This window comes from Lactuca sativa, chromosome 4 (assembly GCF_002870075.4).
Source record: "Lactuca sativa cultivar Salinas chromosome 4, Lsat_Salinas_v11, whole genome shotgun sequence".
In the NCBI taxonomy this organism is placed as follows: Eukaryota; Viridiplantae; Streptophyta; class Magnoliopsida; order Asterales; family Asteraceae; genus Lactuca; species Lactuca sativa.
Window position 1 is genome coordinate 182,538,639 of NC_056626.2, and position 24,343 is coordinate 182,562,981.

At 37.2% G+C, this 24,343-nt stretch overlaps 1 protein-coding gene across 1 annotated transcript; it reads left to right on the forward strand.

Moving 5' to 3' along the window:
• The first annotated feature begins 23,332 nt into the window (after positions 1–23,332).
• LOC111900829 (uncharacterized) lies at positions 23,333–24,061 on the forward strand. Its single transcript, XM_023896716.1, has one exon. It carries the CDS (start codon positions 23,333–23,335, stop codon positions 24,059–24,061), a length of 729 nt encoding a protein of 242 aa, XP_023752484.1.
• Positions 24,062–24,343: the final 282 nt, after the last annotated feature.

The following is a 24,343-nucleotide window of genomic DNA, read 5'->3' on the forward strand; positions in this document are numbered from 1 at the left end:
ATATTTATGTATAAATACATACTACCTCCATCCCAAATTAACTGTCAACGTTTGATTTTTGATGTCTTTATTTTTCAATTTTGACCTTAAATATTTTTCTTATTGATAGATAATACTTGATGAGAAATATATGAATAAATTGAATTTTAAATGTCTTTTCATTGTTATAAGTTCCATTAAGTAATATAACATAAATAAAAATATTTAAAGTCAAAGTTGAAAAAAAAAAAAAAGACTTCAAAAGTTAAAAATGGACAATTAATTTGGGACGGATGGAGTATTATTTTATTGGATTATTAATTTATTTTAAATAATTTTTTTTTTAATTTCATTTTTGTGGGTTAATTATTTTTACTGGATTCTTATATATTAATAAATATTATTTATAATATAATATTTATACATTAATAAATATTACTTTATTGGATTATTAATTTTTTAATACATTTGTATTGGATTATTTTTTTTGGACAACACCACCATCATCATAATTTATTTTAAATAATCTCATCCATCCCACCACCATCGAATATGAAAAAGATCATGAATCATACGTTGGGTTATAAAAAAAAACTAAATCTGGTAGAAAGAATAACGCAACAACAATTTGTAGATAATTTGTGAATTTTATTTACAAAATATCATCAACATCTTCTTTCGACTTCCTCAATTCGCCATTAATCACCCATTTTTGGAGAGATTTCAAATTTTCAAGTTCAACTTTCAAATCAGTAATCTCTTCGGAACAATTGTTCAGCAATTCACGAACAACAAGATTATTGCGTAAATTAGCTTCCACATTATGAACAATCGATCGAATCTCTAAACTCCACAACTGTTGAATGAATAATTTGACTTCAAAGACGAGACTCTACTTGTAGAAAATACCCGATGCAACCCTCTGGTTGAATGCTAAAATCCATGGATAAAACACTAACGAGTTAACTTTTGGATTAGAAGGTTTCTTTCTATTGATTTCTGGATCCTTGTGAGATATTAGATTAGAAGGTTGATGTTTCAATGGAAGAAGATGAAAATCCAAGAAGCTATTTTTGTTGCCCACCAAGTGTTTGATAAAAATGCCGAAACCAGTTTTACTCTTGTTGCAACTTTATTGTTCAAGATAATGTAGTTTGCTTAGTTTGCATGCTTCTTATGTACACCAACAGTGTGTTGGTGTTCCATTTCCTTTCCTTCCTATTTAAATATTACTTCATAGCTTAAGCTTCATCTCGAGGATTGTTCTCTTGTGTGGCTTCTTCTTCTACAAGTTCGAGTGATATTTGTGTGTGCCTATTCAGAAGCTTCCATTTTTGCCCAAATAGTGAAGTGGGAAGTAAGGGGATTGGCCGTATGATTTCACACATCAAAAGGCATCATCTACTTACTAAAGATTGTAAATGTGCTTTACGTGAAGCTCTTTCTAGTGATGTTGGTTTATTTATGGCAGTGGAAGAAACTTTGAAGGCCTTTGGTCAATGGATATATGGGAAGTGTATGGATTTGCATGTTGTTAGTCGTTATTGTCATCACCCGGATGGTCGAGTGAGTTTTGGTACTGGGGCTGACGACTCGATTCGTTACATTATCGATATTTTAAAGCCGTCTACTAAAGAGTCGGTGACAAATGTTCTTGGAGGTTTGGTTTTTATGTTAGGCTCCTAGATCGTGTTTTTAAAGAGCCTATCACTACTGTCAAGAGTATCCCCTATAGTTTTCTCCTTGCTTTCTCTCAGGCTTTGAAAACAACTCTTTACAAGGTGATTGCCCAACCCGACTTGGTTAATGCATGGATTTGCTTGTTACTTCTTCCTCATTGCACAATGCTAGTTTTTAGGCCCAATAATAGAAAAGAATGTGGGTATTGGAATACAAAATACTTACAACAAAGCTCCATGTTGAAGTCCTTGGATACATGGGGGAAAGAGGATGGTATCAGGAAGTTAGTTCAAAATACGTTAGACAATACCGAGGTTGGGGCCATGGGACAGGGTGGAGGCATCCTTCAGAAAAAGTCTACATCAAAATAACACCAACATCAGGCAGTGTCTCCATAAGGCTGCAGATGGGCATTTTACCACAACAGTGAAAGTGTTATGCTCAATAGGTGCTGCGCCATACAATGGTGATACTATTAAAGATTTGGAGGACAAAAACCCTTTGAGGCCACCCCCATCTCTGCCGAGCACCATCATTTTTTAACCTCCCCTTGTAACAAACTCTGACTATGTATTTGGTTGCATTAAATCTTTCCCTAAAGGAACTTCATGCGGGAGAGATGGCTTGAGGGCTCAACACATCATGGATGCCTTTTGTGGAGAAGGGTATGCTATAGCCACAAATCTCATATGTGCCATCACTTCAGTGGTTAATTTATGGTTAGCGGGAAGATGTCCAACCATTTTGGCAGAGTTTGTTGCATCTACTCCTCTCATGCCCCTGATCAAACATAACAACGAGATCCTTCCAATTGCAGTACGCACTATATGGAGATGTATGGTTTCCAAAGTTGCCATGAAAGGTGTGGGTAAAGAAATGGCTAAGTACTTTAATGATTTTCAATTCGGGGTTGGTGTGTCCGAGGGTGCTGAGGCGGTGTTACACAATGCCAATAGAGTGTTGAGTGAACAGCACACTGATGGGTCTCTTGCAATGCTTATAGTGGATTTCTTGAATGACTTTAACCTGGTGGATACATCAACCTTGCTCCACATGGTTAAAAGGATGGGTCCTTATATTTCATTGTGGGTATTGGAATACAAAATACTTACAACAAAGCTCCATGTTGAAGTCCTTGGATACATGGGGGAAAGAGGATGGTATCAGGAAGTTAGTTCAAAATACGTTAGACAATACCGAGGTTGGGGCCATGGGACAGGGTGGAGGCATCCTTCAGAAAAAGTCTACATCAAAATAACACCAACATCAGGCAGTGTCTCCATAAGGCTGCAAATGGGCATTTTACCACAACAGTGAAAGTGTTATGCTCAATAGGTGCTGCGCCATACAATGGTGATACTATTAAAGATTTGGAGGACAAAAACCCTTTGAGGCCACCCCCATCTCCGCCGAGCACCATCATTTTTGAACCTCCCCTTGTAACAAACTCTGACTATGTATTTGGTTGCATTAAATCTTTCCCTAAAGGAACTTCATGCGGGAGAGATGGCTTGAGGGCTCAACACATCATGGATGCCTTTTGTGGAGAAGGGTATGCTATAGCCACAAATCTCATATGTGCCATCACTTCAGTGGTTAATTTATGGTTAGCGGGAAGATGTCCAACCATTTTGGCAGAGTTTGTTGCATCTACTCCTCTCATGCCCCTGATCAAACATAACAACGAGATCCTTCCAATTGCAGTACGCACTATATGGAGATGTATGGTTTCCAAAGTTGCCATGAAAGGTGTGGGTAAAGAAATGGCTAAGTACTTTAATGATTTTCAATTCGGGGTTGGTGTGTCCGAGGGTGCTGAGGCGGTGTTACACAATGCCAATAGAGTGTTGAGTGAACAGCACACTGATGGGTCTCTTGCAATGCTTATAGTGGATTTCTTGAATGACTTTAACCTGGTGGATACATCAACCTTGCTCCACATGGTTAAAAGGATGGGTCCTTATATTTCATTGTGGGTGAATTTCTTGTACGGGCAAGCAGCGACACTTTATATCGGAGACAAACATATATGGTCTGCCACTAGGGTGCAACAAGGTGACCCCTTGGGCCCTCTTCTTTTTGCCCTTGTTTTGCACCCACTTGTGCACAAAATTAGAGACAATTGTAAGCTCCTTCTCCATGCTTGTTATCTAGATGATGGGACTGTTAGGGATTCAAAGGAGGTGGCTAGAGTGTTGAACATTATTCGGGTGAATGGTCTAGGATTGGGTCTTAAGTTAAACATCAAGAAAACGAAGATTTTTTTGGCCCTCATGTGATGGTAGGAATCTTCGTGCCGATTTATTCCCAACGGATATAAGGAGACCTTCTTTGGCGGTAAAGCTCCTTGGGGGGGTGTTACAGGGTTTATTAGCGGGCTTGCCATGAAAAAAGTGGTCAACGCTGTTGATTTGATGGGTCTTCTTCCACAACTATGTGACCTGTAGAGTGAGCTCCTTTTGCTTCGATCATGTATGGCCATTGCAAAACTTTTCTTTAGTTTAAGGACATGCCAATTGGTGCACATAGAAGAGGCAGATTTGTTTTTTGACAAAGAATTGTGCAGGTCTATCGAGGATATGGTGGTATGTGGAGGCCCCTTCTTTGGAGACATCTAGTGGTGTCTGGCTTCCTTACCTATTTGTTTCAGTGGTTTGGTTTTGTACTAAATATACGAGGTTTTCTCCTTCGCATTTGTAGCCTCGAGGGCCCAATCTTGGGCATTACATGACCATATTTTACGTGATATATGTGGTATGGACTCTGATTACTTATGTGCTTTGAATCGTCTTCGCGATACGATTCCGGGATTCGACTGTAGTGGTTTCACTAATAAGGACACCCCCTAAATCCCAAAAAGCATTGGTGTGTAAACATTTTAGCAAAATCGTCAAAGATATGGAAGTCGACTTCGACATGACTGTTAGACAGAAATCAATTTTTGAGTGTCTTCGGACACCTCATGCTCAAGATTTTCTACTAACTATCCTATTGATGGCATCAACCAGCATATGTCTCTCGTGGAGTACCGTACTATCCTTCGTTACCACCACATGATTCCTCTATTCCCAATTGACGAGATATGCCCAGTTTTCCGCGACGCATGCTTAGACACTTTTGGGGAACATGCGGTTCATTATAGAGATCTCCATGGTTTCAATTATTGACATGATGTGGTTAGGGATGTTCTCTTTAATGCTTGTCGTCGTGCTGGTATTTCTATGAAGAAAGAAGCGCCGGTGAACTTTTTGACGGACCCAAAGGATAGAAGATCCACACTCAGGCCGACAGACATTTGGGTCTTTGGATGGATAGGAGGGAAGCTCGTTTATGTGGATCTTACTGGGGTCTCTTCTCTCATCGGTTTGATCAGCAGGGGTTTCACAGCAGGGCATGGCGCTTTGAAAGTCGTTGTGTGCAAAGGGAAAAAGCACAAGAATGCATGTATAGAAAATCAACATGTGTTTGTACATTTTGCATTTGATACATTTGGACTTCTCGCGCTAGAGGCGGTGGAACTCCTCAAAAGAGAGCAACGGGTCACGCATTTTAATGTTTTATCTCCAAGATCCACAAATGTTTTCAAAAGAGTTAGTTTTGCCATCCAAAAAGGGCTAGCGGCTTAGCTTGTTGCTTGTTTGCCTACCATCAGTATGTATTGAACTATGTTTGATTTCAAAAAGACAACCTAATCGACATTCTATTTGGATTTTAATTTTTTTATCATTAATTACTTTGTATGACAGTTTGTATTTGGATTTTTAAATAAGTATTGTGTAATTTTGATTTTGTATGACAATTTGTATGTTTTATAATTATTCAACAACTTTATCTATCACAATATAAAACAACATGGTAATATGGTCATTTTTCCATCATTCAACATAGTTAGTCAGATGTACAATCAAACAACATGTTTTTTTTTCAATCAGAAAACTTTCCCAGATAGCAACTAGTAAATAGGACCTAACTCCTCTATTTTCAAGAGCTATAAAAAATGCAATCCTACCAAGGTTTTCCTTCCAAACAAAACAAAACGCTTTCATCCGCACAATCTTTAACCACTCAATTGTGTCATTGTCCCTAGTCGTGATCTTTGAATCAACGAGTTTTTAGTTGCTCTACTATGAACTTGCCATTTGAGTAAGCATACAACGTAATTGATCATTTCTATGTAAAAAATATAATTACATAAAAATGAGTTAAGTGTACCTAGCCCCTGTTGGGCCATATCAGAATTTGGAGAGCCCCTCTATGTCCATTTGATGCGTTCATTCATTCTCCACTCGGCAGTAGAGCATGATTTGAATAATTTGACTGTGTAATTGTTGGAAATTCGTCTTAGAGCGAGACAGATCCAAACCATTCGTCTTTCCAAGGGAGTGTTTTATTCTTAAAGATGACTTTCTGTTGGAAAATATCATTAGTAGCTATTCCCAAGCAGCCAAGATCATCAAGAGCTTTGTTGATGTTTTTCTATACACTTGGTAGAGTTTTCTTGGAATATTCATCCTGTGGTTTTCTTTATGACTTATGTAGACCAAGTATTTCTTTGCTCCACAGGGAATTAATCTCAGTTCGGGGATGCCACAACCATTTTATCGACAGTGAGATGTTTTGAACACTAAGTGATCCTACTTCGAGTCATTCTTCATTTCTTGGGGCTAACACCTTTTTCCATGATATCCAATGTATTTTCCTCCCTGCCTATAATGTTCCTTATAAGAAGTTTATTCTTATTTTTTCGAGTTCTTCAATGATGAACGATGGGGCTTTATATAGTGAAAAAAATAATATGTATCTAAGCTTCCAAGAACAGCTTTGATCAGTGTTACTCGTCCGCCAAATCAAAGAGTTTTTGTTTTCCATGTAACTTCCCGAAAATTACATAGAGATTTTTTATTTTAGAAATAGATTAACACCTGTATCTTGGGGTAACACATTTTTCCATGATATCCAATGTATTTTCCTCCTCGTCTCTAATATTCCCCATAAGAAGTTTTATATTATTTTTTCGAGTTCTTCAAAGATGCAAGATGGGGCTTTATATAGTGATGGTTGTCGAGGCCAAAAAAATAAATACTCTTAATATTACACACAAAATAGCATATAATGGTAAAAGGATCAAATCCACGGAGATTAGTTCAATTTGTTACTTCTATGAAAAATCTTGTTCTACAAATACTTTTGAAACTAAATTAAAAATAGGGGGTTTTAATCTTTTGAAGTACTTGAAAAAAACAAGAGTTAAATTAAGATTTAAAAAGACAATTCAACAAAATAATGAGTTGGATATAAAATCAATGAGGGAAAGATGGTTGACTTTGGTTTTTATCACATGGACAATTTGTTGATTATCATTAGACAGCATGGTGCAAGTCTTGTAATTTCATTTTAATTTGGATATAGCAACCAAAGAAGCTTGATGTCACCTAGACTTTTCTTATTTAGTAAAATAGCTAGAGAAGCTCATAACAAATTTCCTTAGTTAAAGTTACAATTTCCATTAAGCATGTAATTACTGAAAATTAACTAGCATTAAGGACTAAAAAGTCACAAAATCCAAGAAGGGTCAAATGCTTTCGTTACCATGTTAGAGAAAGTGTTTTTATGATTCTGTGAAGTGTGTAAAAGATGCACACTTCTAAAAATTTATCAGCAACCTTCCTCAAATAGCACTCAAGATAAAATTCATTACCATTTAGTTTAGCCTCAAATTTGGATGTGTAGAAGTGTGTAAAAGATGGACACCAACCTTGTGACAACCCAAAATTTCCATTCTAAACAAACCATATCAAGACAATAGAACTTAGAACAGTTTCAGTGAAATTCCAAACTTCGGGTATAAGTTTGGCAGTTTTTCAGGATTTACACTTAAGGAGATATCAGGAGAGTGGTTGCACTAGGGTTTTGTGCAACACTGTTATTCCAACACTCGGTTATATTAGAAATCATTTCAGGAATAAAAATATTTTCTACCAAAAATATCTCAGGACTATAAATAGAATTCTGAACCAAATTCATTCATTAAAAGCATTTCCAACTAGAGAAAAGCCATTTTCTCTCTCACGGATCTTCGGGTTTTTATCCCAAATTGTGAGTACCTCTTTCTAGTAGTGTTATAAAGCTTTATATGTGTTAATAACATGATTTAGTAGGCTAAATCACTAGATTTAGGAGTTTGCTCCCCAAGGTGTTCTTGGGCGGTAAAATCCCGAAACCGAGTCTAGATTGTTCCTTGTGTTATGCTACTGCCTTAGATTCAATTGTAGGTGTATAAAGGACAAGAAAACAATCAAAGAACACAAACACATGGGAGTTTACGGCCCAAGTGTATCTTAGGGCGTAAACTCCATTGAAATGGAGCAAAGGGTGCTTTTAAGACACCTAAAGCCCTAGACCTTTTCATGGAATTATTTCCCACTTAATTGAAGGACAAAACCACATCAAAACCACCTATTGAAGTGAGTTTACGGCCTTGGTAATGCTCCTAGGCCGTAAACACCAAACAACGGCACCAAAGTGTGCCTAGGGTCCTCATTAGCTTTAAACAAATGTCTATAAACTATCCTTCAAATGCAAGAGACTTGAAAACAACAAAAACACCATTCCAAGGGAGTTTATGGCCGTAAACTCCAAAGGAAATGGCCTTGGGGCCGTAAACTCCTCTAAGGAGTGTTTCTAGGCCTTAAACCCTTCCAAGGACTTAACCCCCAAGTTGGAATAATTCTAGGGACTATTTAACACCTTAAAACAACCAAAGACATTGAGTCTTGGAGTTTACGCCTGTAAACTCAAGATTTTACAACTGTAAATTCCATGTGTGATGGTATATGAGGAGTAAACTCATATATGGGGTCCTTAGGAACCCTAAACACAAGTGCCTTGTCCCACAATAGCTTAGATGCAATCCTTAGGGCTTAAAACACTTATATAAAGTGTTTATTATGTCTAGGATGTCTTAACCTTATCAATTAGTTATTTGAGACTAATTGAGTGCATATATGTGTGATTATATGTTCCTTAGGATCGTAGTGTGTGTACAAGTCCTCACTTGACACCTAGCAATCCTACACCAACCAGTTCATCCGAATCACCCACAACAGGTGAGTTCATACCCCTTAATCAATGTTTTAAATGATTTTAAATGCTTTAATGGGGGGGGGGGGATACAAGTAGAAAACAATATGTTATTAAATCAATCTTATGTATTTTATAACTGTGTTTTCACTCAGTAGATTTCACATATTTCAAAAGGTGTCACATGAAATGGTTTTCTATCTTAAAATACCTTGATAACAAAAGTATTAGTTTGGAAATGTTTATTAAAATGACATCAAGTCACTCTTACTTATTGTTCAAAACTCCTAGATATCTTGCAAAACCATTATTTTACTTTCTTGAATCAAACTATACTTATGCGCATATGTTCATTTATATGTTAGAGATTATAGTTTTCACCCTTCATTTAGTTTCCAATACTCTTGGGTAGCAAGGGTGCATAAATCTACTTGAACAACGAATTACTTTCCAGTAAATTATCATAGGGATAGTTAGAAGAAACAAACATTTATTCCTATTACAAAGAATCACACAAGAGTCAGTTCATTCATGAGTCTATACCAATACCTTACATGATACATGAGTACACTTACTTAGGATTACATGATACATGAATATGTTTACATATACTTACCTGTTACATGAACACACTTACATGAATACCATACAGGAACACTGTTACTTAGGTGCATTATCCTGTATTTACTTACCTGGATACTTGTACTTAGAACTACGAGGATGATTTATTAGTACTTACTGTGTAAATAATCTTTCCTATCTCGGTTCAATGGGATATTTCGGCAGGACTTTCCATTCCTAAACCCCACTGATTAGCACCAGTGGTCGATGAATGTCTACGGATGTTTAAGGTTGTTACTTACTTAGTAGTCAGTAATGGGACTAACCACCCCTCTGTCCCACTGTTGCAACAGTGGATGAGATATGAATCTTCGGATGATCATTAGTTTAACGCTTGTATTAGGAGTCGGCCATGGAACTAACCATTCCTCCATCCTGCTGTTGCAACAGTGGATGAGATGTGCATCTTCGAATGATCATTAGGTTAACGCTTATATTAGGAGTCGGCCACAGAACTAACCATTCCTCTGTCCAACTGTTGCAACAGTGGATGAGATGTGAATCTTCGGAGGATCATTAGGTTAACGATCGGTATTAGGATATCGATGTCGAGACTAACCCTCCCTCCACCCTGCTGCCGCTACAGAGGATGAGGGAACACTCTTCGGATGTTCATAGGGTCTATCTTTCTCTTCGGCGATGTCGTGTTTGTCCTGGTAACCCAAGATAATAACACTTACATGATTATATTTTTCCTGTGTACTTTATTTTGTGATACTTTCACATAAACGAGGAGTTAGACTAAGTACTCTAGTACTAGTCAATAGAAAGGAAAAGCTATCATATTACTTACAAAACATTCGGGTCTTGGTAGAAGACTACTTAGTCATTACAAAACATTCGGGTCTTAGTAGAAGACTATCATATCATTTTCCTATTTTACTTTATTTTGTGATATATTCACATAAACGATGAGTTAGACTAAGTACTCTTAGTAGTAGTCAATAGAAAGGAAAAACTATCATTTTACTTACAAAACGTTTAGGTCTTGGTAGAAGACTATCATATCATTTTCCTATTTTACTTTATTTTGTGATATATTCACATAAACGATGAGTTAGACTAAGTACTCTTAGTACTAGTCAATAGAAAAGGAAAACCTATCATTTTACTTTGTCATAACAAAACATTCGGGTCTTGGTAGAAGACCACATTTCATACTTATATCAACTGTTCTATTTAAGGATTTATACGACATTCTTAACAACATTCCAAAACAGGTCAATAACACATAAATACTTATGAATTCACCAGCTTTAAAGCTGATACTCGCTTTCAAAATAACTTGTATTCTCAGGTCATCAGTTAGACAGGTGCGATGGCCATGTTTTTGAGAAAATGGAGCACAGACAAGACTCGCCTTATTTTGATTATTCATTGTATTGTTGTACATTATGAAAGAACACACATGTATTAAAACTCTACTTATAATTCAATGGATGATGTTGTTGCTTGTTTATTATATTACACTGTTGTGATATTGTACATGACGTCCTCCACCCCTGAACGTTTCCACCGTTCGTGGTTTTGGGGTGTGACAGATTGGTATCAGAGCATTGTTTATAGTGAATTAAGTATATCAACCCATAAAAGATATACTAACTATAAATACATGGGATTAAAACACTCTGTCTAAGAGTTTATACCTTTAAATAATAAAATATTTAACAAAGTATACGTGCCTGCATTCATACTAAAATCAGTGTCACAATGACAAGAACAAAAGTATTACGATTGTTGAATATCAAAGGTAAGCTTGGGGATGTATGGTCAGTCTTGGGAGTGGCATAGCCTGATCAACTATGTTGTTCCAAAGATTGATTAGCACATGCCCAAGAATGGTTGTGATATGGCAACAAGTCTAAAAACTTACCAACATCACCACAATGAGAACATTATAACAGAACCTAAGTCTAAAATACCATAGGGATGTTTTGTGTTACTATAAGTACTTTATACTTGAGAAATAAAATGGAATCTTCATTCCTAAGTTGATAATTGCTAAGTGGATATGCTAAAGTTATATGTAACTAGGATGTTATAGACTTAGAATCGGTGAAATTTTTGCTTTACCGTTATTCCTTGTGAATTTGGAGTTGAGGTCACTTATTCGAAGGCCTATCATGTGTTGATTACATATAACTGGTATGCACTTTACAAATAGCGATGGAACTAATGAAGATTTCCTAAATATTTATCTAGATAGTTCGTCTAATAATTATTTTCTTACCCCAAATTCTCGCGTAGATAACATGGCTGGATTCCATCCCCACGACAACCTGTTCCTTCCGAACGTAGTTATTGCTGGATGGTTTGGAGAAGAACCAGATAATGATCATCCAATCCCTCTGAATGATCACCATGCTGAAGACCTTTCAGACGATGCCATCTCCGAGCCCGAGGTTGAGAACCTACCTCAGGCAGCTCCCTTTCCGATTCCTAACCCTCGTCCGGCTTTTCATGGCCCGACGCCTGAGTGGGTGGAATGTTTGGAAACATGGAGCCAAGGACAAGATCAGCCCATTCCATTTAATGGTGACCAAATATTCTATGACCTGAGCAATGGGGGCTCAGCAGACAGAAGCATGCCAATTATGATCCGAAGAGTTGCCCGAAACGAAATTCAGGGCAGGACAGCTCTACAACGTATCGCAAAAGTTGATACAAATGGAGGAATGCATGTGCTTCGCACCAGTCGCCTTGAACATGCTCGTGAGAGGTCTGAGAGAGACCATGAAACCCTACTGCAAGCACTGGCTGAATCACGAGCGGAAGTCATGGAACTTCGGGTACGCCAGAGAGTGTACGAAAGACACCTACTTGATGTGGAACGCCAACTGGTTGAACTGAGAGTTCACCAGAGGGATGACCGTCGCCAGTAGTAGATGCGTTACTTTATATTCCTTGTTAGAAAGGAATTGTGTTCCTATCTATGCCCGATGTGGCATTCTCTATGAAACTATCTTGTACTGTAAGTACTTTAGTTAGGTCTTTATGCTGTCAAGAACTATCTTCTCTGGTTATGATGTAAGACCTTTTTACAAGGTCATTTTCCCGAACCTGTACATCATGAATATCAAAGATATTGACAGTCGACTAACTTCTATGTCGTTCTTTATTCGAGTACTCTTATCATACTTTCGTTAGAGTCTATTTGTAACATGCTCTAGTCAAGTCATTGGACTATAGTAATTTAACTTCGGAGACATCTCCAAGTCTCTGGTAATGGTTGGATCATGTTATTCACCAACCAACAATACCTCGGCTCGAACAACAAACATCTTGAGACCGTTTTAAGAAACTTACTTCCGATCTTTACTAGGACTGCATCATAGGGATGTAGGTCGAACTTTCCTGAACATACTTCCATTCCATACTAGGACTGCATCATAGGGATGTACGTCGAACTTTAGAGAACATACTTCTATTCTTTTCATGAGCGATCGATCTACATTTAGATTTAACCATTTTCACTCACAAATTCGTTTCCTTCCGTGTAACAGAATCATGTCATCCAAGAAAGACGATCAGCCCATCAACCAAACACCAACTATTCAGATTGATGCAGCTACCTTTCAAGCTGCAGTCTCGGCTGCCGTGCCAGCTATTCTGACCCACTTGAACGCTAACGACGCAGGTGTTAGCGGGATTGTTAAAAATCATTCCAATCCAAGTAACAAGTGAAAGTCTTGGACTAACTCTAAGGACAAGTCGCTTCGAAGGGCGAATAGGAAACAGCCACCAGTAACAACCTTCACAGCTACGACATCAGTACCTCCTACTACCATCCCTTCGGACGTCCCAATGGTCCCCAAACCAGCCAAACTTTATGCTGGAAAACTCCCAAAATGCATCAAATGCAATTATCACCACCATGGACCTTGTAGGGAGATGCACTGCTCATACTACAACCGGAATGGACATACTGCTAGTTACTGCAGGATCCAGATCCAACACATTTCTTCAACCACCAATGTCCAAACCTCTCAGATATGCCATCTATGTGGCGTCATGGGACACTTCAAGAGGGACTGTCCATCGGAGAAGGACAACGACAAATCCGGATGAGTTTGACCTCAGAATGCAAAAAGGCAGTTAAGGAACCTAATATAGTATAGGTTCCCTCCAAATCATCAGTATTTAGTATATACAAAAACACGTTTAAAACTATTGCAACCAGAGTCTTATCTCTTGCGAGATTTCGTCCGTTAAGGGACTCTCGTGTTGCCTATAGTTGTCTTTTGTAGTATACCTTGTTTCGCAGCAATAGTCTTGTAATAAATCCTAAGTACAGTAACTCTGTTAATGGTTGCACTGTTGTGTTTTGTCTTTAACGCCTTATGTTCAAATCTAATGTCTTTAGTTTCCATATGTTTCCGACTTTATCATACGACTCGAGTAAATTAATCCTCGAAATACCAGCTCCATACGTGCATCTCTTTCTCAGAAATCGTCTTTTGGCAAAGCCGTTATATCAGAACACCGAAGTACTCATACAAGGAGTACCTTATAGTTCTTTTCCTTTCCGAAGGAATCCCTACAGTATTACTCGTGCAGTACGTCAAGTTCAATTCCAGGATTCATATGGTTGATCTATCACTGAGGAATGTATACATGAGAGTGATATATAATCAATGTTCTACAGGTTTAGAATTGATGATTCCACTTTAACTTCTGTTCCCTCGATGGGATGTGAGATTAAGGAAGAATCAGTTATTCGACTACCTTTTCAGTCTTAATTATATACGACTCGTATACACGAAATTGTGATCATTGAATCACGTATGAATTCTAATATGAACTTCAGGACGGAGACTGTCCAGGAGTATGAGTAATTGCATTGGCATAGGAACAAACTTAGAACCCAGTATGACTCTTATAACCAGATCGCCTTCAGTCTAAACACCTACGGAAGATACAAGAACAGCTCGGACAACACAACGAACTACTCAACAATAGAATTAGGAGACCAGGCTTCTTACCCTTGAGAGCTCCGGTCTTATTATTACCAGAAGTCGACGGAGTGCATCTTATGTACCTCGACGACCGGAGACTTCATTAAGATTTCCTTAGAAACCGTTGTCTCTTCCTCGCATAGACGAGTTGATTGAGCAACCACAGGGAGAGTGTTACTTTCAAAAATGGACCTGAGATCCGAATATCACCCGTTTGAGTGTTAGGGAAGGATGTCATAAATACTACCCTCCGAACTCGATACGGACACTTCGAGTCCGTAGTGATACCCCTCGGATAGGACCAATACGCCCATAGTATTCATGAGCTAAATGAGTGGAGTACGCCTTTCTTACTGAGATCAGTTCGTCATTTCTACATATAATGACTACTTATCTACCCTCGTAGTAAGAAAGAACCTAGGGAAACATTACCCTTGGAGATACTTTTCGCAAAGTTCTCTAGTCAAGAGTTTTGAAATTTAGAGTCAAATTTCCTGAGACACACTATTAGTGTTGTGGAAATTCTTGAGTACTCTGTCAAATTATCCAAAACCATTGGGAATTTGTCGACACCATAGTCACCGATGGAAAATTTGCTAAATTCTAGGTCTTACAGACCTACTATCATAGTCCATTCGGAACTCCCCGTAAACTTCAGGAACCCTTTCGACGTTGACCCAGCAAGGGATGGCCCTTGACTGGGAAGTAAGCGAGAGAAAGAACATTTGGGAATTCCAAGTGAGAGACCAAATTCTTTAGGAAACCTCACTCTGGGAATGGCTTAATACGCTTCGTAAAGCATGGAAGACTAAAATCCAATATAGTTAGGACCTCCGAGATTCTTACCAGAATCGGTCTTGCATTTCACAAACTAGACCTACTCCGCGAACTCAGTAACGTACATTTTCCCATTCGCGTCTTGAACTTGAAACAGTATCCTTCCATTAGGACTTTCGTAATCCCTCTCGACGAGATCGAGATTTACGAGACCCTTGCCTTCGTATTAGAACCGTAGTGAACCTCTACCAAGAGGTCAAGCGGACGAAGCAACGCCGTCGCCCGTTAGTGAAGGTTCATTGGGATACCAACCGAGAACCCGATTTCACTTAGGAGTGCGGGAACCAATCGATTAGGAAGTTCACATAACGACTCGAGCATTCGTACATACTTACTTGTCTAAATTCTAATTTCGGGACGAAATTCCCTTTAACAGGGGGATGATGTGACAACCCGAAATTTCCATTCTGAACAAACCATATGAAGACAATAGAACTTAGAACAGTTTCAGTGAAATTCCAGACTTCGGGTATAAGTTTGGCAGTTTTTCAGGATTTACACTTAAGGAGATATCAGGAGAGTGGTTGCACTAGGGTTTTGTGCAACACTGTTATTCCAACACTCGGTTATATTAGAAATCATTTCAGGAATAAAAATATTTTCTGCCAAAAATATCTCAGGACTATAAATAGAATGCTGAACCAAATTCATTCATTATTCGCATTTCCAACTAGAGAAAAGCCATTTTCTCTCTCACGGATCTTCAGGTTTTTATCCCAAATCGTGAGTACCTCTTTATAGTAGTGTTATAAAGCTTTATATGTGTTAATAACATGATTTAGTAGGCTAAATCACTAGATTTAGGAGTTTACTCCCCAAGGTGTTCTTGGGCGGTAAACTCCCGAAACCGAGTCTAGATTGTTCCTTGTGTTATGCTACTGCCTTAGACTCAATTGTAGGTGTATAAAGGACAAGAAAACAATCAAAGAACACAAACACATGGGAGTTTACAGCCCAAGTGTATCTTAGGCCGTAAACTCCATTGAAATGGAGCAAAGGGTGCTTTTAAGACACCTAAAGCCTTAGACCTTTACATGGAATTGTTTCCCACTTAATTGAAGGACAAAACCACATCAAAACCACCTATTGAAGTGAGTTTACGGCCTTGGTAATGCTCCTAGGCCGTAAACACCAAACAACGGCACCAAAGTGTGCCTAGGGTCCTCATTAGCTTTAAACAAATGTCTAAAACCTATCCTTCAAATGCAAGAGACTTGAAAACAACAAAAACACCATTCCAAGGGAGTTTATGGCCGTAAACTCCAAAGGAAATGGCCTTGGGGCCGTAAACTCCTCTAAGGAGTGTTTCTAGGCCTTAAACCCTTCCAAGGACTTAACCCCCAAGTTGGAATAATTCTAGGGACTATTTAACACCTTAAAACAACCAAAGACATTGAGTCTTGGAGTTTACGCCTGTAAACTCAAGATTTTACAACTGTAAATTCCATGTGTGATGGTATATGAGGAGTAAACTCATATATGGGGTCCTTAGGAACCCTAAACACAAGTGCCTTGTCCCACAATAGCTTAGATGCAATCCTTAGGGCTTAAAACACTTATATAAAGTGTTTATTATGGCTAAGATGTCTTAACGTTATCAATTAGTTATTTGAGACTAATTGAGTGCATATATGTGTGATTATATGTTCCTTAGGATCGTAGTGTGTGTACAAGTCCTCACTTGACACCTAGCAATCCTACACCGACCAGTTCATCCGAATCACCCACAACAGGTGAGTTCATACCCCTTAATCAATGTTTCAAATGATTTTAAATGCTTTAATGGGGGGGGGGGGGAGGGGAATACAAGTAGAAAACAATATGTTATTAAATCAATCTTATGTATTTTATAACTGTGTTTTCACTCAGTAGATTTCACATATTTGAAAAGGTGTCACATGAAATGGTTTTCTATCTTAAAATACCTTGACAACAAAAGTATTAGTTTTGAAATGTTTATTAAAATGACATCAAGTCACTCTTACTTATTGTTCAAAACTCCTAGATATCTTGCAAAACCATTATTTTACCTTCTTGAATCAAACTATACTTATGCACATATGTTCATTTATATGTTAGAGATTATAGTTTTCACCCTTCATTTAGTTTCCAATACTCTTGGGTTGCAAGGGTGCATAAATCTACTTGAACAACCAATTACTTTCCAGTACATTATCATAGGGATAGTTAGAAGAAACAAACATTTATTCCTATTACAAAGAATCACACAAGAGTCAGTTCATTCATGAGTCTATACCAATACCTTACATGATACATGAGTACACTTAGGATTACATGATACATGAATACGTTTACATATAGTTACCTGTTACATGAAAACACTTACATGAATACCATACAGGAAACCTGTTACTTAGGTGCATTATCCTGTATTTACTTACCTAGATACTTGTACTTAGAACTACGAGGATGATTTATCAGTACTTACTGTGTAAATTATCTTTCCTATCCCGGTTCAATGGGATATTTCGGCGGGACTTACCATTCCTAAACCCCACTGATTAGCACCAGTGGTCGATGAATGTCTACGGATGTTTAAGGTTGTTACTTACTTAGTAGTCAGTAACGGGACTAACCACCCCTCTGTCCAACTGTTGCAACAGTGGATGAGATGTGAGTCTTCGGATGATCATTAGGTTAACGCTTGTATTAGGAGTCGGCCACGGAACTAACCATTCCTCCATCCTGCTGTTGCAACAGTGGATGAGATGTGAATCTTCGGATGATCATTAGGTTAACGCTTGTATTAGGAGTCGGCCACGGAACTAAGCATTCCTCTATCCAACTGTTGCAACAGTGGATGAGATGTGAATCTTCGGAGGATCATTAGGTTAACGATCGGTATTAGGATATTGATGTCGGGACTAACCCTCCCTCCACCCTGCTGCCGCTACAGAGGATGAGGGAACACTCTTCGGATGTTTATAGGGTCTATCTTTCGCTTCGGCAATGTCGTGTTTGTCCTGGTAACCCAAGATAATAACACTTACATGATTATATTTTTCCTGTTTACTTTATTTTGTGATACTTTCACATAAACGAGGAGTTAGACTAAGTACTCTAGTACTAGTCAATAGAAAGGAAAAGCTATCATATTACTTACAAAACATTCGGGTCTTGGTAGAAGACTACTTAGTCATTACAAAACATTCGGGTCTTAGTAGAAGACTATCATATCATTTTCCTATTTTACTTTATTTTGTGATATATTCACATAAACGATGAGTTAGACTAAGTACTCTTAGTACTAGTCAATAGTAAGGAAAAACTATCATTTTACTTACAAAACGTTTAGGTATTGGTAGAAGACTATCATATCATTTTCCTATTTTACTTTATTTTGTGATATATTCACATAAACGATGAGTTAGACTAAGTACTCTTAGTACTAGTCAATAGAAAGGAAAACCTATCACTTTACTTTGTCATAACAAAACATTCGGGTCTTGGTAGAAGACCACATTTCATACTTATATCAACTGTTCTATTTAAGGATGTATATGACATTCTTAACAACATTCCAAAACAGGACAATAACACATAAATACTTGTGAATTCACCAGCTTTAAAGCTGATACTCGCTTTCAAAATAACTTGTATTCGCAGGTCATCAGTTAGACAGGTGCGATGGCCATGTTTTTGAGAAGATGGAGCACAGACAAGACTCGCCTTATTTTGATTATTCATTTTATTGTTGTACATTATGAAAGAACACACATGTATTAAAACTCTACTTATAATGCAATGGATGATGTTGTTGCTTGTTTATTATATTACACTGTTGTGATATTGTACATGACGTCCTCCACCCCTGAACGTTTCCGCCGTTCGTGGTTTTGGGGTGTGACAAACCTTCCTCAAATAACACTCAAGATAAAATTCTAAAACTACCCTTATTGGTCCATATACGAGTCACGCAGCCCTACGTGGGTGGCTCTTGATGTGGCGCTAATTTGAATTTTGGGCCTCCAAAGCTTATCCAACTGGCCCAAATCGAGTCCAATTAGCTTATAGCCCATTTTTCTTAACGTTTTCTTCATTTTATGCTCAATTTGGCTTCTTGAAATCACCCATAGCTCACGTATTCGCCCGGTTAATAATCTCTACATGCACATATATTCTTCCATTTTCTTGTAAATTCAAAGCTCATCTTCTCCACACCTTCAAATAATCAAAAAGCCCATGATTTTTATCGCCTTCATTACTATTCTAGCCTATGATTTTTCATTGAACTCTAAATCCATTTGCTTCCCAAAGATCTCGCTCTACTGGTCTCCTTAAAATCTTCAATTACATTCACGAAACTAAAAAGTACGCGAAATAGTCATAAAATAACAAAGAGGAAAATATGAATGAAAATAGCTAAATTATGAATGAAATATGTTAAAATAAACTATAAAACGAAGTAAGTAAAATGAAACTATCATATAGCAAAAAAGATAATATGTAGGTAAGTTTCCAAGAGCAGCTTTGACCAGTGTTACTCGTCTGCAAAATGAAAGAGTTTTTGATCTCCATGTAACCTCCCAAAAATTACATGGAGATTTTTCATTTTAAACTTAGATTAACCAATCAAAACCTTAATCTTAAAAAATAAGTGACATCCATTTTTTTGAAACCATAATATTATCAGAGTCGAATTACAAAACAACAAAAACCAAAATATTCGATGCGTGTGCATAGTTCCGCTGAGCACTTCTAGAAACTTTTTATCCACAACTATAAGCATAAATCATAGTGATTTCCCCAGTATACCACATATTCCATCATACATACAATGCATCAACACAAGTGCTCGGCTCTAGAACCGATCTACCTGCTCTCCTAGTCACAAGCATACATCATACATAACGGGCCCAACCCAAACATACATAATGGGATCCGCCCAACTTGCATAATAGGCCTCGGCCAACCTACATAATGGGCACTTCCTAAAGAGTATAACGGGCACAGCCTAAACTCATATAATAGGTGATATGTGTATCATTAACTATGTATTTAATGCATATTTCTAATACTTTTAGCAATAATTATGATTATTTTGGGACAAAAGATGCTTATTATGTTTAAAATATGTTTTGTAGCATCGAAGACTTGCTTGGGACAAAAAGGAAGTAAACAAGGAGCTGCAAGCAAGAAACGGGAGCTAAATTAAAAGAAGAAGAAAAGAAGACTAAAGACCACATTATGGTGATCTCCAACACGAAATGGTGAAAAGAAGATTCACGACCAGCAAATTTGACTTCGAGGATACGAGTTTTACTCGCAGACCACGTCGTGGTGGCGGTTAACCATGACGTGGTGATTAGATTTTAGCAACTATTAAATCCCGAACATTAGGTCAAATGAAGAGGGATAAAATCGGTTTTCTGAGAAGAATTATGATTGAAAACCCTTGGAAACCCAAAAGAAGACCGGAAATCAAGTGAAGCTACAGGAGTGAAAAAGATTTAGAAGAAATCCACATTGATCTAGTTGGTTTGCTAATCTTTACTCATGTCTAGATTATTTTATATGGATTATATGTGTTTTTATGCTACAATGAGAGGCTAAAACCCTTTTACTTTTGTTTGGTGAAGATGAACTTAATCCATATGTGTTGATTTCGATATTTAGATGATTATAAATAGATTTCACTTGTGTTTGATATTTAAACCCTAGCATGTTTTAACTCTAGTTTATATTGCTTATAAATCAGATTTTGTATGCTAATTGATCATATTATTTGGATGAATTTGTATATTAACTGTTTATGATCATTAAATGATTAGAGCTAAGATTAATCAAATCTTAGATTAAGTAATTAACGCTAGTAACTTTAACTTTGTTAGAGAGCATAATTTATTCTTGGTTTCTTAACTTGATCATAGGAAAGTAACAACTATCATTCATAGTCCAATTTGTTCTTATTATCAATTTAATGTTTAACTTGTTCATGATCATTGTTTGGTAATTCATAAATTGGTAAGACTTATATATTTGATCATAATAGTTAGTTAAATAATTGGTAATCAATATAACAAATCCTTTAAAAATCAACCATAGGAGAAGGTGAAATCAGATCTAAGCATAAGTATTCTTTTAATTCTTGAAGTTAATTTGTTTTCTTTTCTTGTTAATTCTTAGTTGATAGTAACTTCTTCTGATCTTGCAAAATCAGTAAAAACCCCCAATCAAAGTTTGTTTCTAAGTTTAATTAGAATTAGTTAATTTATTTAACTAAATTCCTTTCCCTGTGTTCGACAACCCACTAAACTGAGCTATACTATAATCTAACTAGGTGCACTTCCTATAAGTGCATAGTAAGTAAAGTTTGTTAGGTTATAAAGTTAAGACCGATAAGTTCATTTATGCACATCAAAGTTTTTGGCTCCGTTGTTGGGGAATGGTTTATTTGATTTAAAGTTTAATTGCTTTTAGTTATTCAACCCTTTTTTGGGGTAAAAACCACAAAAATTTACTTTGGTTGCATTAGTTTTTTTTCTCACTGAGGTGTAACCATGTCGTGGTCCTATTCATCACGTCGTGGTCTCATCTCAGTTAATTTTGAGATTAGTGATTTATCTTCCTTTTATGTGTTTTTGCTTTGTTTTATTTTTGTGGCAGTGATTTATGACCCAAGGATCCAAAACTTCAATAGTCCTTTAACTAGAAGATCCAGAATCATATTTTCATAAGAAGAAAGACAAGAAGCATGGCGAGTCTAGAAATACTTTCAAATCTAAGAAATTCGAGCTTTTTGAGAAGACTCCAAGTAAGAAGGAAGTATGATACAAGCCAGAAACATCTACCGAAGAAAGTTCAGATGAGGATGACATAAAAATCAAGGTTGAAGAGATGGCAGATATCACGAGAATGACGATGGGAGATTATAAGAAGGGGATATGTTAAGAACATGGACCAGGACTTGTCCCACCCAAAATACCAGCTAAAAGAAGTTTCGAGTTCAAAGGGCACATTCTATAAATGCTCAAGTACATACCTTTTGTCGGGAAAGAGTACGAAGATGCATTCAAGCATAATGATGAAGTTAAGGACATTCCAACTACTTCAATGCTCCTAATGTGCCAAGAGAATTTGCGTTACTTAGGATGCTTATGGTGACATTTACTAGTGAATCAAAGGTTTGGTTGAAGTCACTTGCGCTCAGATCCATTACTACGTGGTAAAATCTCATTATGCTTTCATTGAGCAATTTAGTCCACCTTCAAAGATCTCCAAGCTCAAGAAGAATATTGCTAATTATAAATAAGAGGTTGGAGAGTCGTTATATGAAGCATGGGAGAGATAGATGGGCTTGCTAAGAAGTGTCCATTTTCTATGATGGAGTGAACGTAACAACAAGATAAATTCTTGACTCTCAAGGACTAATGAAGAAGAAGGAGTCAAAAACCATTACAAGGCTGATTAAAGATTTTGCAAAACACTCACGTGAGTATCATAACCCACGAGAGGATGTTACTAGAGGTAAAGGAGATAGAGGAAACGAGAACATGGTTGTGGTTTTGGAAAAGTTAGAAAAATATGGATAGGCGAATGACGAAATTGGATCAATCAATCCATGCCATAATACTTGCGTGTGATAATTATAGTGGGTCACATTTAACTAAGGATTGTGATTTAGATGAGAATGGTAACCGAAAATCACAAGTTTGCTACTCTAGTGGAGACAAGTATGATGAAGATTGGAGGAATCCTTAAAAGGAGTGCTTGCCAAATGAAGAGTATAAGAAGCAAAAAGATGAAAAGTATAGACAAACTAGTCGGGGTTTCTACAAAATAGAGCAACCACCACCCGAAAAGAAGATGGATTTTGAGTCGGTACTTCATAGGTTTATGGAAGCATTTGAAAAGCGACATGATGCTACTGATGCTAATATGAGAAATCATCAAACTTCCATCAAGAATATAGAGACTTAACTTGGGATATTGACTACAATTTTTAATGAGAGGTTAGCACCTAGAAATCAAGACCAAAAATCACAACCTCATGTAATGGTAATCTACATCGAAGGAGAGGTTCATTCTAAGCACTTTATGACTCATGAAACAGCTACTATACAGCCTGATTCATGTTTGAAAGAAGAGAAGTCCAGAGCTAAAAAAAAACAAAATGTGAATTGTCTTTGGATGATTCACCACGTTGTTGTGGCTCTACCATGTCATGGTCACGGGAAGACAAAATTTTTTCAGCTTTTCATTCATATCAGCCTCCTTTACCATTCCCATCTCAAGCATTCAAGCATTCTCTTGAGCCGGAACAAAATAAATTCATGGAACAAGTTCTCTCGCTCTCAATAAATGCTTTATTCCTCAAGTCGATGGATAAGATTCCAAAGTTTGCAAAAGATTTCATGACTAATCGAAAGGAGTTGGAAAAGGCATCAACCATAGTGCTTAATAAGTTATGCTCAGCTGCTATCATCAATGGATTGCCAATCAAGAAGGGAGATCCATGGCAACTCGCTCTACCTTGTGAATTTGGCAACTCTACTTCTATAAATGCTTTAGCTGATTATGGGGCAAGCATCAACCTTATGCCATATTCTTTCTATAAAAATCTCGGTCTACCAAGGCTCCAATACACGAGGATGACAATTCAAATAGTGGATCACTCGATCACTTACCCTCGAGGAATCATTAAAGACTTGTTAGTGAAGGTGGGAAAATTTATTTTTCCGGTTGACTTTGAGGTTCTCGACATGAAGGAAGATGAAGACCTTCCCATAATTTTGGGAAGACCATTCTTGAGTACCACTAGAGCTCTATTTGATATCCATGACTCAAAGCTCACACTTCATGTGGAAGATGAAGAAATTACTTTTGAAATGAGTCCAAAAGTGAGTCATGAAAAGCCACGAGATGAAGTGAGTCATGAAAAATCGTGAGATGAAGTGTAAAAAATGGATGATATGGAAGAAGATCTTGATGACCTAGTTAAAATTGAAAAGATGATGGAAGAATAGTTAAAGGTTTTGGAGAAGCCCTATGGTGAAAAAGTAAAATGTTCTAAGCCAAGAGCCTCAATTCCTATGACATTTGAGGTGATCGCATTCACCACACCCAAGGCTTAAGTGGAAGAAGTAAGTGATAAAGTAGAAGATAATTTATATGAATAAGTTGAGATAATTGATGATGATATAGGTGGAGAATTAGAGGAGCCTACAATG

Coding starts and splice junctions, on each gene's coding strand:
- LOC111900829 (XM_023896716.1), top strand. CDS start 23,333: ATGTCATGGTCACGGGAAGACAAAATTTTTTCAGCTTTTCATTCATAT.